The 16,757-nt window shown below is 43.9% G+C and overlaps 2 protein-coding genes across 2 annotated transcripts in view; both read right to left on the bottom strand.

Annotated features, from left to right (window-relative positions):
* Positions 1 to 4,088: 4,088 nt before the first annotated feature.
* ETFDH (electron transfer flavoprotein dehydrogenase) overlaps positions 4,089 to 16,757 on the bottom strand; it is a 53,460-nt gene continuing 40,791 nt past the window's right edge. The window contains exons 12-13 of the mRNA XM_077279410.1: positions 5,295 to 5,516; positions 4,089 to 4,367 (exon numbers count right to left, since the gene is read on the bottom strand). Coding sequence (XP_077135525.1) covers positions 4,204 to 4,367; positions 5,295 to 5,516 — 386 coding nt within the window. The 3' untranslated portion in view covers positions 4,089 to 4,203. The remainder of the gene's footprint in view (positions 4,368 to 5,294; positions 5,517 to 16,757) is intronic.
* Positions 8,321 to 10,181, bottom strand: LOC143782015 (uncharacterized). Its single transcript, XM_077269099.1, has 2 exons — positions 9,395 to 10,181; positions 8,321 to 9,273 (listed from the first exon to the last, which is right to left on the bottom strand). Exons 1-2 carry the CDS (start codon positions 9,589 to 9,591, stop codon positions 8,340 to 8,342), a joined length of 1,131 nt encoding a protein of 376 aa, XP_077125214.1. The 5' UTR covers positions 9,592 to 10,181; the 3' UTR covers positions 8,321 to 8,339.

Genomic DNA, 16,757 nt, shown 5'->3' with positions numbered 1-16,757 from the left:
ATCCTGCGGGCAACTTGGCAGGATGCGTTTTTTCTCCAAAAGGACGCATTGCGACAGACGTCACACGACGCTAGTGTGAAAGTAGCCTTAACCTAGAATGCACCAGATGCCTTATCCTGCCTATTCAGCACATCATTTGCATCAGTAGATAAAGAATGTTTTCTCAAACTATCCAATGGATTTTTTTAAATTTAAGGACACAGACCTGTGCTTTGATATAAATTTTGGACCCAACAGATTTTCTTTTTAAGACATTTTGTGAGAAAGTAAAAGAGAAAATAAAAGTTACACATCCTAGATAAATTTGCACAGTGGCTTTTATGAAGGCTTTTCTTCCTGCTTCAGACTGTTGATTAACTGAAAGGATCAAGTGACCGTTATGCCCCCACCCCCTCGGCCATACACTTCACGTGACACAAATATTCAATCAGGTGGACTATAGACACTACATACTGCTCTACAAACGTTAGAAACCTCTGTGGGGCGTTCGGATACTCCCATCAGTTGTGTAGTTTGCAGACATCAGAGGTCAGCAATGTGTAGCCACTCTTAGATGTGCAATTTCTCACAGAGCCTTTACGATAGATACCAACGATGACACACAGTTCTTAATGGGGTCCAGTCAGTGGCCCAAGCCTCCAAAAACTGCCACCATGTCTTTACGGAACCCTAAATCTGCATATCAACAAGCATCTTTTTGTGGTTTATTGATTGTTGGATCACAAAATCAATTCTAAAATTGTACACAATATGGTAATCCCACTAATGATGGCAACACGCCCCTGTGAGTGCAGGCAACGCGATTTGCAACAGCAACATCACCACAGTTTCTACAGATATTGCAAACGTGCAATGTTTTGCCTAAATCGCAATGTACAGAGAAATCGGGTCAGGTCCATGCTCCCACAGACACTGTGCATGCCCAGAAAGGCAGCAGTAACACCAGATTCAGCCAGTCATCCACCATGGAGTTGTGCGATTCATTGGGGGCTGTAAGATCGGTGCTGGCGACCATGTGTTATTCCTCTGTGGCTGGCTGACTTTGGCAGAACGTTGCTTGCATGTGCGCGATTTGCAAAGAGCCGGCAGTGACATCTCTGGCAGATCACGTCACTCACACCCCAACTAGTCACCCACTAATTACCATCTCATGAGTGGAGTTTTAAAATTGATTTTATGGCAATTCAACATTCAATAAGCTACAAAAAAAAGTGTGTGCTAGAAAGAAGAGCTAGAGTCCAGTAACAACATGGTGGCGGCTGGTTATGTAATACACTTTCCAGATTTCCTATCAGAACATGGGCAATGAACGATCCAGAGCAGAGGTCACCGGTGGTTTTTGCAGTCAAGATAAGTAAATAGCGCAGTTTCATGAACCCCAAGACATCGGATGGATTCACACCAGAATAAAGCTGGAGTGTCTTCTCACAGGAATGGCGATCCGTATTAATTGGAGAACAAAAAAATTGACAATTTACAAGGGTTGAACCTTTAATAGTGGCAATATTGCTGTAGACATGCCATACAACGGAACCACATAATGCGGGAGAGTTAGCGGTTTTAGAGTAAGAATTCCCTTTGTTTCCCATAGCAGCCAATCAGAGCTCAGCTTTCATTTTACCAGAGCTCATTAATAAATTAAAGCAGAGGTCTGATTGGTTCCTATGGATAACAAAAGGCAGCCTGATAAGTCTCCCTCAATATCACTGAAGAATCAGGGGGACACGATGTTTACTTGATCACGTCCCCCCGATCGACCTTCGCATGTTCACAATTGCCTCCTTCCCCCATAATCAAGTCATATTTCTATGTGCTCTTGGAGCTGTCAGGAGGAATTAAAAGGATCCAGTGATATCAATCTCCTAATCTTCCCTAAGCTTAAATTAATGGAGCGTGTGCCAAAATAAAGCCACTCATCAGCATCATACAGTCTACGTTCACATTAGCGTTCGTTGCCGCATGCGTCATGCGCCCCTATATTTAACATGGGGGCGCATGGACATGCGTTGCACTTGCGTTTTGCGACGCATGCGTCACTGCGGCACACACGTCATGGCGCAGAGGACGCAGCAAGTTGCATTTTTTGTGCGTCCAAAAATCAAGCAAAAAAAGGACGCATGCGTCGCAAAACGCAGCGTTGTGCATGCGTTGTGCGTTGTTTCGCCGACGCTGCGGCGCACAACGCAAATGTGAACGTAGCCTTATTTCTCATTATTATAGTGATCAATGTAAGATAGGTGGGGGTCTAACACCCAGCACCCCCACCGATCAGCTGCCATCACTTCTGGTATTTGATGTATAGGGTAGAGAGCAGAACTAGTAGAGAGCTCTTAAGAGAACAGGAGCTGATCTCCATCTTTAGGTTCCTATGGTCTGTGTGACTTTAAACGCTGATTATATCAGATGAGGCAAGATGGTTGCCCCAGAATCATACAAGAAATAGGTTAATAAAAAACAGTACAATTAGAGAATAAAATCTATAAATGGTTCATTCCATTAGGGAAGATTAGAGATTATTTCACCAGGACAGGCGTCTTTGAAATCAGGAATTCTACATCCTACTGTGCTAGAGCGGAACGGGCGCATGGAAGCTGCAGCAGCAAACCTGAAAGCTGTGGTGTCTGCACTGAATTAGGTCAGTCGATATGTGACGGCTTCGCTTTAACAGATTGATGCATTAAAGGCTGAGGGTTTTGAAAAAAGGTCTATTGTTAAAAAATGTGGAACATAGAAAACATCTCGAACATTCTGGCCCAGATTTCATCATTGGCTTTGCCCGATTTTTCTTTAGTATTGTGCCTTTTTTGTTTGCACCTTATTATTTTATAAGTTAAGGTACCGTCACATTAAGCGACGCTGCAGCGATAGCGACAGCGATGCCGATCGCTGCAGCGTCGCTGTTTGGTCGCTGGAGAGCTGTCACACAGACTGCTCTCCAGCGACCAACGATGCCGAGGTCCCCGGGTAACCAGGGTAAGCATCGGGTTGCTAAGCGCAGGGCCGCGCTTAGTTACCCGATGTTTACCCTGGTTACCAGCGTAAAAGTTAAAAAAAACAAACAGCACATACTCACCAGCGCGTCCCCCAGCCTCTGCTTCCTGACACTGACTGAGCTCCGGCCCTAACAGCAGAGCGGTGACGTCACCGCTGTGCTTTCACTTTCAGTTTAGGGCCGGCGCTCAGTCAGTGTCAGGAAGCAGAGGCTGGGGGACGCGCTGGTGAGTATGTGATGTTTGTTTTTTTAACTTTTACGCTGGTAACCAGGGTAAACATCGGGTTACTAAGCGCGGCCCTGCGCTTAGTAACCCGATGTTTACCCTGGTTACCAGTGTAAAATATCGCTGGTATCCTTGCTTTTGCTGTCAAACACGGCGATACACGGCGACCTAGCGACCAAATATAGTGCAGACCTTCTAGCAGCGACCAGCAATTTCACAGCGGGATCCAGATCGCTGCTGCGTGTCAAATACAGCGATATCGCTATCCAGGTCGCTGCAACGTCACGGATCGCTGGCGATATCGCCTAGTGTGACGGTACCTTTATTTTATATGGGCTCCCATTTTTATTTTATCATCCACTTTGTGGGTAGAGTTTAGTGACTCCAAGTGTTTTGACCTGATTCATTAATAGTGACTTTTTAAAAACATTTTGCACAACTCCACTCCTATCCCCCCCTGATGTAAATTTCAGTATGCCAGTAATTTGCAGCAATTTTTGCACCATTTAGCAAAACATTCAACTTTTTTCACTAAAGAGTTGCAAAAACCATTTAAAAACGAGAAAAAAACATGAACTTTGTCAAATTTATGAACATTTTGAAGAATTTGGTGCAAAAAACGATAACGAATACCACAAGACAAAAGTGGAAATCGGCAAATGATGAACCAGGGCCTCTAAGTTTAGATAAGGCATTGTCCATCGCCGGTGTTGAGCACGTCTCACAGTAGTCTTCAATTCCACCCGATACGATAAGGCAACCTACTGGCACAATCAACCATCTTCCAAAGCAGACACTGGATGCCCATTCTACATTAGTGTTTGTGTCCTTCCACAAGCAATAGTGGAAATCCACAGCTCTCGACTCACATTCGATCAAAGCCTGAAATTTATTTCCTAGGACCATTCTGGTGTCCGCAGTTGGCACCAGTGGTTGGTACCAGTCAGTCAATGTATAAAAAATACTGCTCTCCAGGGTGGGTCGCTCACATTCCATTGTAGGCTGGTCCGCCGCCACCTTCGGGTACAACCCAGTTGATATTCTGACTTGGATCTTTAATATCACAGGTCTTACAGTGCACACAGTTCTGAGCATTGATTTGTAACCGTGAGCCCTCCCCCGATTCCAGAGGTACGTATTCATAGACACCTGAAACGAGAACAAGGGTAAAAGTGTCACTGAACCTTCAGGATAGAACATTTCAGCCTGAGACGTACAGATTGATCATTGTTTTGCCATGCAAAGTATCTAAAATAAAAAAAATAAAAAATTTCCCGATTCACAGGGGTCTCAGAATTTGGTTCCCTTCAGATTGACAGTTTACCCCTTAGTACATTACAGTGAGATGCATAAAAGGTGGTGGCAGATTCCCCTTTTTCATTTTTTCTTTATTTTTTGTATCCCTTAAAGGGGTTGTCAGGACTGAATAATAGAGGACATTAAAGTAAGTCACCAATATGAGTCCAACACCCAGCAGACAGATACACGGAGTAAGGGGCAGAACACAGCAGTCCTGTGCATCGCTTAGGGCCACTGCGAGGTACGGCACGTCAAGAGACTTGGAGATGATAGCGGCCACTAAATACAGGACTGCTGTGTCTGCCCTGTACATCGCTTCTATCCAGTCAGTGCCATGCAGATTTCAGCTGATTGGTAGAGCGGGGTTGGGGGAAGACAGTCCAGGTCCTGAGACCCCCACTGATTGCTTAAAACCCCCAGTGAAGTGCACAGGACAGGAGTGCTCACAGAGCGGAGTATGGATACAATGGAAAGTATAGGCTGTGTAGTCTCATATTAAGGAGCATGAAAAAAATTGTAACAAAAGGTTTAAGTATTATTTCATTTAGATTAATATTGATGTGAACGGACCGAAATTAGTCTGATATCTGTTTGTGTCAAAACACACTTAGCTGCTTCTATGTCAAAAGACTGCCCAATACCGCGAATAGTAGTTTCTTTACTGAAATGATTATTAGACGAGAAAGCTTTCAAATGAGTGATGGCGTGAAGAGGAGGAAAGAAAAATAAAAATTAGATGTCCTGAAAGTTGTGGACTTGGGTCTCGCTGGCACTCACCTGCCGGGCAGAACCTTTGCTCTGGGCCATCGTAGATCGCAAGGTTCTTGTTGACTGGTATACTGTCATCACGTAATGTTAGATGTGCAGGCTGGTCATGTTCATGGTTCGTACCGCTTAGAGCCACAGATGACAGGAGATCAAAGCTAATCTTGCCGTCAGGTTTGGGGTACTCAATGGGGGTGCAATCCTTGGCTGGTTTTAGCTGGTTACTATCAAAGCCTAATGGAGGAAATATAAATTTATTAAAAGTGCATTTAACTGAGTGACTGTGCATATTTGGGGTAAGTCTATGATAAAATATCACAAAGAAAATGTGATAATGTTCCAGCTCCTTTAAAATTCTTCATATTTTATTCATCCAACATAAAAAGTGATACAGCGGTAAAAACTCCTTGGATAAATGTGAATCTCAGGGGTTAAAGCGACATGTGTCAATCTGGAACAGCTCTTTATCAAAGCTAAATGCCTGCTGGCAATGTGGGTCTTATGTAGCTTGTAGGAACCAATCAGAAAGTTAATCAAATGTCAGCTGACAAATTCAGGTCCTAAAAGGTGAAATACCAGCAAACTACATAAACCTATATAATTAAATAGACAGAGGCAATAGACACTAATTAAAATTTCTATAAATGAATAAGAAAAAAAGGCATAATAATAAAAACATTATCTGGGAGACGTAACAATCATTTCAATAGTGAAACATAATTTCATTTAGTTTATTTAGCCCGTTTGGTGTTCTGGTGTCCAGGTTGTAAATCCAAAATGCTTCATGAATGAGGAGACGCCATCTCACATCTCCTCCGCCCCCGGAAGAAGCTGGTGGCGAAACGCACGTCGGGGTGAGGGGACGCCTAGAGCACCTTTATAGGTAAACACCTGACATTTATGGCATCTGCTACGTGTATGTATGGTTAATATTAACTAGATCTTTATGGTCTTGGGTGAGCTCACTATATAGCTTACATAGCCAGCTCTAGTCTCATTATAGTCAAGAGCACTACATTTGGCTATATTTGGATACTGACCTTGATCTTTTGGTCCACATAACTCTGGCAGCTTTATATTTATGCTGTTTTGATCCTGTGGTGTTTACTTAGTTTTTGTAAGGGACTTTATTGATAGCAGTTGTAAATATATCTATATCTATATCAATCTATGTATATGGATTAATACTAAGGCTTCTTTCACACTTCAGTTGTGTGGCGTCAGTTGGGTCCGACATCGTGGCGGATCGACGGATCCGTCAAATTTTGTTCAAAAACGGTTCTAACGGATCCGGTTTTTTAACGGATCAGCTGCCCTAATCCGTTAAAAAAACGGATCCGTTAGAACCGTTGTGAACGTTTTTACATCCGTTGCAACCGTTTTTTGACGGATCCGTTTTTAAAAAGGGGAGGATTTCAATGTGATTGGCTACTGGAAACTTCTGGAAAACTATATATAGCGTGTATTTACACCACATCTTTGAAAGGTTGTAGAGAAAGTGGCAGAAATGGAAGGAGTCCTGGCGAACATTGCAAAGATCTATGCAGATTTTACTTTTGAGGCAAATCAGTTGGCAGTCAGCGTTCGAGAGAGGGAGGAACGAAGACTGCGAATCCTACGGCAGCGGCGTAAGAGAAGGCTGTGGATCCATCCCATCACAGCACAACGTATGACCCGTGGTGTTTATTCCACGCTTTACATGGAACTAAGGGAAAACCCTCAAAAGTTCTTCAATTATGTGAGGATGAGAGCTGAAAATTTTGAATTTTTATTGGGCTATGTGGAAGACTGTATACGGAGACGAGACACCCAGATGCGATTCTCAATATCACCAGCAGAGCGTCTCATGGTGACTATTCGGTAAGTCATTTTTTTTATTAAATGATTCTCATTCATCAGACTTATAACTGTGTTGTTTTTTTTTGTATTTTTTTTATTAAGTATTGTCTTTTTGTTAACAGATTCCTTGCAACTGGAGAGTCCTTCTCATCCCTCCATTTTCAATTTCGACTTGGGATATCCACCATCTCGGGGATCATCAGAGATACCTGCCGGGCATTGTGGGAGTGCCTACAAGTGGAATACATCCCAGAGCCATCACAGGAGAGGTGGCTGGAGATCGCCCAAATTTTTCATCAGATTTGCCAGTTTCCAAATTGTGTTGGAGCAGTTGATGGAAAGCACATAAGGATCGTCAAACCTTCAGGCTCTGGGTCACAGTTTTATAACTATAAGAAGTATTTCTCTATTGTGTTGATGGCCATAGCTGACGCACAATGCAAGTTCATCGCTGTGGATATAGGTGCGTATGGACGTGCAAATGATTCACAAATCTTTAAAAATTCACCAATGGGGCGCCGTTTATATGGAGAGACATTTGATTTTCCACCCCCTAGACCTCTCCCTGGAACCACCGGTCCACCGTTACCATTTGTTTGTGTTGGAGATGATGCCTTCCAGCTTTCCCCACATTTGCTTAAACCCTTTGGAAGTAGTGGACTGACCCAGAGGAAGAAAATTTTCAATTACCGTTTAACCAGAGCACGCAGAGTAGTGGAATGTGCCTTTGGCATCCTAACTGCCAAATGGAGAGTGCTACTAACTGCCATTAAACTGCAGACTGAAACTGTCGATGATGTGGTCAAAGCGTACGTTGTCCTGCATAATTTTGTTCTATCAAAAGAACAAGTTTCCCTGGAGGATAATGTTTCAGAAAGCACCTTACGGGATTACCAAAACCCCACTTTTCGCAGTCCAGTTGCAGTCTGCAGAATGCGGGACAGTTTTGCAGACTACTTCATGTCTCCTGCAGGATCAGTTGACTGGCAGTATGAAATGGTGTAAAAAATTTATTTATTTTTATACTTGTAAAAATACCAATTTTTGTTTGCATACAAAATCTTTGTACTTTAATGCAGCATTGTATGTTTTGCAACGGTACCCTTTAAACACTGTTAATGTTACTATTGCCATAACCTTGGTGACTTAAAAAATTAAAAGAAAAAAAAAAGACAATAAAAAAATTTTTAAACCAAAAAACTGTTTATTTATTGACTTTTACAGATTCTCATAGTTTTGGGTGGAGATAGTAGCGGAGGGGCTGACAGGCGGGCGGACCACGTCGAGAGTGGGGGACAGGACATCACGGGGAGGAACAGAAGTGGAATGGGTGGTGAAAACATGAGGTTGTGTAGAGACTTGAGGTGCAGATGTGGTGTGTGTGAGGTATGAAGGTGTTGCTGGGATTGATAACGGAGAAGTTAAAGGGGAAGAATGGAAGGGGGACGTTAAAAACTGGGAAAGACTAAGGGGGGAAGGAACAAATGACGAAGGAGTAGAATGGACGGGAGGAGGACGTACAGGAGGAGGACGGATGGGAGGATAGACGGTGGATTGAGAGGGGAAAGGTGTTGACACATGAAGGGTAGGTGGAGGGGCATGGGATATCGCCTGCGCTAGAGCAGTGTGGCAGCCTTGCATCACATGCATCTGCAGGTCAGGAGTTAGATTTTCCATGTGCCTGAGGACCGCCTGAAAAAAACAGTGCCTTGGTGACTGGTTTGCATCTGATTGCATCCTATCAAGACGACTGCTGAGTTCAAGTATGCTTTTGTTAAGCATATTGTACCCAGCAGACGTTTGCTCACTCAAAAGCTTGATGGCACTGTGAAAGGATGCATTCAGATGCAAAAAGTCAGGCGCATAGCTCCTTTCCTGACCTCTCTGGCGCTGCCGTCCTGACCACAAAGTTGGTCTAGAAGTTGCGGCAGTGGCAGAGGGGTGGGGTAAAGGGAACTCTAACTCATCACCTGCAGCTTCAAGTGACGAAGTCCGCCCTGCTGCTCCAGCGCTGGTGGATGAGGCTGAGGGATCAAACAAAAGGGTAGGTGCAGAAACAGAGGGGTCGACGTGGTCGCCGGTGGCGGACTCTCGAGGGATCGCTCCAGAGGGCTGCAACTCTGATGCAGGCTCCCGAGTGCTGCAGAAAGTGCTGTTAAAGAAGAAGAAAAAAAATATTAGTATCTTTATATTACAATTGCCCTTGCTGCAAAAAAATTGAAGGTTACACATTTTTTCAGTTTGCCTGAAAATATGTGGTGTTGAATATTTACCTTCTGCTCAGCAGCGTCGACCGTAGGAACGACAGGGCTCTGGCATGTTTGTATCTGCTCCTGCGTCCTCTAGATCCACTCGGGGCCTGCATCTCCTTATTAAACTCCCTCTTGAAGCGATCCCTGATTGACCGCCACCGCACGATAATCCTGTTACCTGGAAAGAGATAGCAAAAATTGGTTACTATACACCACATTAAATCATGCTAAAATAAGGTTATGAAGTGTGAATACTTACGCGCTAGATCCTGGGCCCCAGCATCGAGTTCCTCCCAGTTATCCATAACAGCACTGCACACTTCCTCCCATAGCCGTCGGGTGATTAACTGGTCAGCATGGCGGCGGTCCGACATGTTCCACAGCGGCTCCCTACTTTGTACTGCTTCGATGAGGGTGTTCACATCGATGCCCTCCTCTTCATCATCTTGTTCGGGAGCACGCTGTGAAGCCTACGAAAAATATAACAATAAAAAGGGAAAGATTACAACACATGAATTTTACATTTTACTACACAACAAATCAAAAAGGAACTTACTCTTCGGCGACCGCCGCGATTATCATTCCGACGACTATGGGAGGTGCTTTGAGGAACTCTATGTCGAGCCCCGGATTGTGAGGACTAATAAAAAAAATGTAAAAAAAAAAATTAATAATGTTCTTAGATCGAGGCATATGTATTGTGTGTGCTGTCATGAATGTTTGTGTTGGGTGTAGTGCATTGTATGTGAGGATCGGTCTGTTCAAAACTTACACTATGCGCTCCCGCTCCTTGTCTTTCTCCACCCTGTCCGTCTCCTTCTGTAAGCCCCTCTGCTTCATATTCCTGTGAATACAGAACACATAAAGGGTTAAAAAACAATGACCATAGTTGTATCACCAAAAAATTTTACAGAACAAAGAAAAAAAAAAAAAATACAATACCTCAGTTTGCTGCTGATGTGCTGGGGGGCTCTCAGAAGAAGACATTATGGTCTTTGCGTACCTCTTGGTCCCAAGTATCTGTAAGTATACAGACAGTTCTAAGCTACTATACACAAGGATAGATGCAGCTGTAGGATTTAACACTTACATCTTTTTTAAAAACTTTTAGATTTCATCCCACACAAAATGAAATTTTTTTTCTAACCGTCATACTTTATATGGTAGATATGCTTGATGCACAAGCTGCCAAACCCTCTAGCCCTGTTTCCCCACCAAAAAAACCCCCCAAGAACCCTTTAAAGCAACACCAAAACTGAAATTGATATGCGCAATGCGCATGTTGGTAAAAGCCACCTATCAAACCTTATCAAAAATGTTCCTCATTCGAACTTAAAATACCAATTCCAAAAATTGGTAATTATGATTACCCTACAGTTTGTATTTTCTAAAACCGGATAACATATTCTATACACAAGATTTGCATTACACATTTATATATATAACCTTTACTGCATGTTTACCCAATATTACATTTATCTTGAAATGAGACTACTGACAGTTTGGTGTAATTTTTATTACTATTTTTTTAAAAAAATTTATTTTTTTTAATGGTACAGTAGGAGCTACACTGCTCTTTATTTGAAATACTATAACATTTGGGATAACAACAAAAATGCAGAACACATCACACATCATTTATACACACACACAAAACACTTTTTACACCTCAGCTATAAAAAATAACAGCTTAAATAGTATGAAAAACATATAAACAGGGCAGGCAGGCGCACGCACACAAGCACGCACGCACACAAGCATGCAAGCACGCACACAAGCACGCACGCACACAAGCATGCAAGCACGCACACAAGCACGCACGCACACAAGCATGCAAGCACGCACACAAGCACGCACGCACACAAGCACGCACACAAACACGCACGCACACAAGCACGCACGCACGCATGCATGCATGCATGCTGGATGGCAGTACTCACATGGCTGTCTCAGGCAGGGTCTGGCTTGCAGGGCCTCTCTGGCTGGATGGCAGTGCCTGGCTGGCAAAGTCTTGCTGGCAGAGTGTCTCTGGCTTGCAGGGCCTCTCTGGCTGGATGGCAGTGCCTGGCTGGCAAAGTCTTGCTGGCAGAGTGTCTCTGGCTTGCAGGGCCTCTCTGGCTGGATGGCAGTGCCTGGCTGGCAAAGTCTTGCTGGCAGAGGTCTTGCTGGCTGGGTCTGGCTGGGTCTCTCGGGCATGGAAGGGTCTCTCTTGCTGGCTGGTACATTTGGGAATGACCTGTCCTCTTTATATAGTTTTTGGGTTGTCTGGGCAAAGTTGCAACTTTTTGGAGCATGCTCAATCAAAAAAAGCGGATTGAGGCGACGGATCCGCCAAAAAACGTATCGCGACGGATCCGTCGCCCATAGGCACCCATTCAAAAAAAAGGCGGACGCGACGGATCCGCCGCGTTCCGCCTTTTTGCCGGCGACAAAAAACGTTACAAAGTCCGTCAATGTCTAGACAACGTCCGCCAAATATCGACGGATCCGTCGCAAGGCGGATGGAACGGACGACCATCCGCCACAATCCGTCTCTAATGCAAGTCAATGGGAAAATAGCGGATCCGCCCAAAAAAAAAAAACGGATCCGCCATTTTACGAAAATGGCGGTTTTTGACTGACGCCGAAAGACTGAAGTGTGAAAGAAGCCTAAGGAGGTATATTGACTACAATTTTTTGCTGGATTTTTACCAGTGTAAGGTTTTTCCCTTGTGCTGCTATTATTATTTTTTATTTTTTCTTATTTTTTAATATAGTGCTTGGCATCCCCTATAAATCGGCATTCCTGTTTTTTTTAACTTTTGTTTTTAATACTGTTCAATAAAATCATTGTTTTTAATTTTACTTGGTGGGATCTCTTCTTTGTCTGACACATGTTGATGTAAACCAGGGGTGGGGAACCTCAGGCCCCTGGGCACTTTATGGCCCTTGATGACCTTTTATCAGGCCCCCCAGCAGATTCTCAGGGACCGCATTCTTGGGCAGGCAGCTGTATTTTGATTGCCACCAGCTCACTAATTTCTTCTTGCTCTGTTAGCACACACTGCACTGCATGCCCTTCACTACTGAATACTGAAGGGCATGCAATGAAAGATGACGTCCTGACACCAGTGCCAGAGTCAGGATGCACTTTGTGGGCGGAGTTTGTACGGCCCCTGAAGGATGGTATAAATATCCAAATGGCCCTTCGCAGGAAAAAAAAGATTCCCCATTGAGCAGTAGGTTGGACATGATGACTCTGGAGGTCCACTCCAACTGTAACATTCTATGGTTCTCCATCTCCAGTATGGCTCACAATCTTAATTCCCTATCAGTAGGTCTTTGGATGGTGGGAGGAAACCCACAAAAACAGAGGGAGAACATAAAAACTCCCTGCAGATGTTGTACTTGGTGGGATTTCAGTCAAGAACCACAGCGCTGCAAAACAACAGTGCCAACCACTGAGCCACCATGCTGTTGATTGAAAAGTCTCTCCCATATGTGTACATAGTGAGTGAGCTGTCAATCACATGTAGTGGGGAAAGGCTTATCATACAGGTTTTCTCTGAAATGCTGCATTTCATAGTAAACGTTACATGGGTGCCATCATACAGCCAGGCTCTGATTTATCTGATCACAGGTTCCCCGTAAGACTTTCACCTTCCTCTAGATCAATTCAGAGCTTGCGGCTTAGGTGTAGTATGTAAAATAGAAACGCAGATTGTCAGACCCTCATTGATCTAATATGGATGGCTTGTCCTGAAGATAATCCAGCAGTCTTCACATGCTGGACAACCCCTTTAACTACGAGGTCACTGCAGAGGAGAGGTGTCTCTACATATGTGCACTCGTATGCATACGTACATCGGGTTTTATGGAGACTGGTCTTAATGGTATTTAAAACTGACCAAAATGAATTCTCCAAAGTGTTGCAGCAAAGACTTGCACAGTTCTCAATGTTTTGTTTTCTGGAAACATTTAAAGCTTCATCTTCACGTCATCACTGCCGCTGTGTATAGAAACTCAGGTATAAGCTATGGTAACAGCTGTCATACTGTCTAATATATCTATGCTCCATGGAATAAGTACCAGAAATCCAACAGGAAAATGAGGTCGTCAGCACGGAGCCATGACTACAGGATTAGAGGGGCACTTATACCCCCCTCCCTCCCATTTCCTAAAATAAACATCCCCTGCTTTAATAAATGACAGACCTGAGACCCATTAAAATGGGTAAATAAAAAAATAATCATAGAAAAAAGGAAGTCAAGTAATTGCTTACTGCAACCACCGATGGCACAACTGTCATTTCAAAAGGGCCTCTGGAAGATGAGACTTGGCAATGGATTGGACGCCATTGCAAACTCCACTTTTCCCATGCCCTGGATCTCCAGGATGCTGCAGTGAGCACTTTGCTGTACAGTGCAGGGACCGTGTGGAATTATTTAGGAGCAGCAAACATTAGTGTTAGGTCTAAGGAAAGGCCCGAGAGCGGTATGTCATTCTACAGACGCAGGGATTTCCCAGCAGGGCGTCCCCAAGCAGCAGATCTCTCCAAGCCTCTATTGAAATCATCAGGGTGATTTGGCCTCGTTCACACTCTGTCATTTTAGCATGTATTTCCCACCTCCAGCCAAATAGGAGAATAGATCCAAAAAGACGGGAAAAAATATTCTGCTCTGTGGTGTTCTATTCGTCATACAAACCTAAGAATAAATAGACAAGTGGGAGTTACCTTCCCTGTATCACAATGGTGGGTATCTTCACAGTGGCACGGATTTGTCAATGCGAGAGTACGCAAAGAACACCCCTCCCTCAAATTGTAATACCCTGGTAACGTATTCAGGAGTAACAGAGGAGCGTCACAACTCACAGAACTGCAGCGCTAAATGTAGAAAACACATTACCTCTGAAAGGAAAGCTGCAGGAATCTATACATTTCAGCCATGTATGTTTTACTCGGAAATGTTGCGATGTTTCAGGGAAAACACATTTAAAAGTCATCTGGGGACGGTGCGGCTCGGGTGACTAGTCCAAGAGGCCGGTCCCTGGTGGCTTTTACTCGCCGCGCTACCCTTGAGTGACCGGTCTCTACTACATGTGTATAGGAAGTGACCAGTCACTCAAAGGGAGCGGCAGTGTCCCCGACATTGGCTGCAATGAGGGAACCACGTAGGATTCATGCTACCCGTGGTTCAGGTAGCACAAACAGCTGTTGCGTTCATTTTGAAGTCCTTTCCTCTGCAGTACTGGTGATCCAGTGATCACCACTGGTCTTTGTTTCCCTTTGTGAATGATGACGTGCCTTACACACATGTCCTCTGCATAAGTTGCTCAGTGGTCAGCACTGTTACTCTGCAGCGCTGGGGTCCTGGGTTCAAATCCCACTAAAGACAACATCTGCAAGGCGTATGTACGTTCTCCCTGTGTGTGTGTGGGTTTCCTCCCAGACTCCAAAGACGTAGTGATAGGGAACTTAGATTGTGAGCCCCAATGGGGGCAGTGATAATAATGTCTATAAAACTCTGCAGAATGTGATGGTGCTATATAAGCAAGGCTTAACAGTACACTGTGTTCCAAATTATTATGCAGAAAGAGTTTAGGAGTGATAAGGTTAGAATTTCTTTGTTTGTCATTTAAACTCATTGATGGTGATGTGTGTTAGGCCATGTTCACACGATCCTTTTTTTGATCCTTTTTTTTTTCCTTTTTTTTTCAGGTCCTGATTTGGAAAACCCGCTGTGCAGGGTACAGTACAATGTTACCCTATGGAAAACAAAAGCTGCTGTGCCCACTATCCTTTTTTTCTCAGGCAAATCTGCGCGGATTTGCCTGCAGAAAAAAAGAAGTACCATGTCACTTCTTTCTGCGGATTCAGCTCCTGTTTTCAACAGGCACCAATAGGAAAGTGCTGTTGAAAACCCGCAGAGGAATCTGCAGAAGAAACTGCAGGAAAATCAGCAGTGCAGTTTTGCACTGCGGGTTTTCCAAATCAGGACCTGAAAAAAAAAAGGATCAAAAAAAGGATCAAAAAAAGGATCGTGTGAACATAGCCTCAGGGCTCTTTATATCACTGAAAGCAATTGCAGATACCTGTGCACATTAGTTTGGCAGGTGTGTCCAAATAAAGGCAAGACTACTTAAGAAGGCTGTTCCACATTATTAAGCAGCCTACATTTTTTGCCAAAATGGGAAAGAAAAAGGATGTGTCGGCTGCTGAGAAGCAACAAATTGTGGAGTATTTAGGTCAAGGCATGACTACAATCAACATTGCCAAGACTTCATCGTGATCATCGCACAATCAAGAAGTATGTAGCTGATTCCCAGCACACACGTGTGCGTGCTGATAAAGAAAAATTGAGGACTCTTTCCAACAGGCAATTGCATAAGGTTAAAAGAGCAGCTGCAAAAATGCCTTGTCATAGCAGCAGACAAGTTTTTGAAGCTGCTGGTGCCTCCAACGTCCCCAGAACAACAAGATGCAGGGTCCTTCAGAGGTTTGCAGCTCTGCGTAAGCCATCCTGTCGACCACCTCTATCCACTGCACACAAGCAGAAACGGCTCCAGTGGGCCAAACGATACATGAAGACTGACTTCCAAACTATTTTGTTCACCGATGAGTGCCGTGCAACGCTCGATGGTCCAGATGGATGGAGTGGAGGATGGCTGGTTGATGGACACCCCATGAAAACACGGCTAAGGCGCCAACAAGGAGGAGGTGGAGTAATGTTTTGGGCTGGAATCATGGGGAGAGAGATTGTCGGCCCCTTTATGATCCCTGAAGGGGTAAAGATGAACTCCATAATCTATGTGGAGTTTCTAAAACAACACTTCCTGCCATGGTTCAAGAGGAAGAACCGTGCTTTCCGCAGCAAGATCATTTTCATGAATGATGATGCACCGTCTCATGCTGCAAAAAAAACACACCTGCATCTCTGGCTGCTATGGGCATAAAAGAGGACAAACTTATGGTGTGGCCACCATCTTCCCCTGACCTCAACCCCATTAAGAACCTCTGGAGCATCATCAAAAGGAGTGTCTATGATGGCGGGAGGCAGTTCACACCTAAGCAACAGCTCTGGGAGGGTATTCTGTCCACATGCAAAACAATTGAAGCAGAAACCATCCAAAAACTGACAAATTCAATGGACGAGAGAGTTCAGAAGCTTCCTTCGAACAAGGGGTCCTATGTGCAAATGTAACATCACCTAGATTAAAGTTTTCACTTGAAAACGGTTTGATTTAATTTTGTAATAAGCTGATAATGCTTATAACTTCACAATTGACCATTTTTTTGTTCAAAATAAAAAAAAGGTTGAAAACTCTGCTGCGCATAATAATTTGGAACATGCATTTTGAGTGTTTATTATTTTTTTTTTTTTAAAGATACTGTTTTCATAGGCAG

The sequence above is a fragment of the Ranitomeya variabilis genome, chromosome 1 (assembly GCF_051348905.1).
Source record: "Ranitomeya variabilis isolate aRanVar5 chromosome 1, aRanVar5.hap1, whole genome shotgun sequence".
Lineage (NCBI taxonomy): Eukaryota > Metazoa > Chordata > Amphibia > Anura > Dendrobatidae > Ranitomeya > Ranitomeya variabilis.
Note: the sequence above shows the minus strand (reverse complement) of the source record. Positions and strands in the feature narration are given on the sequence as shown.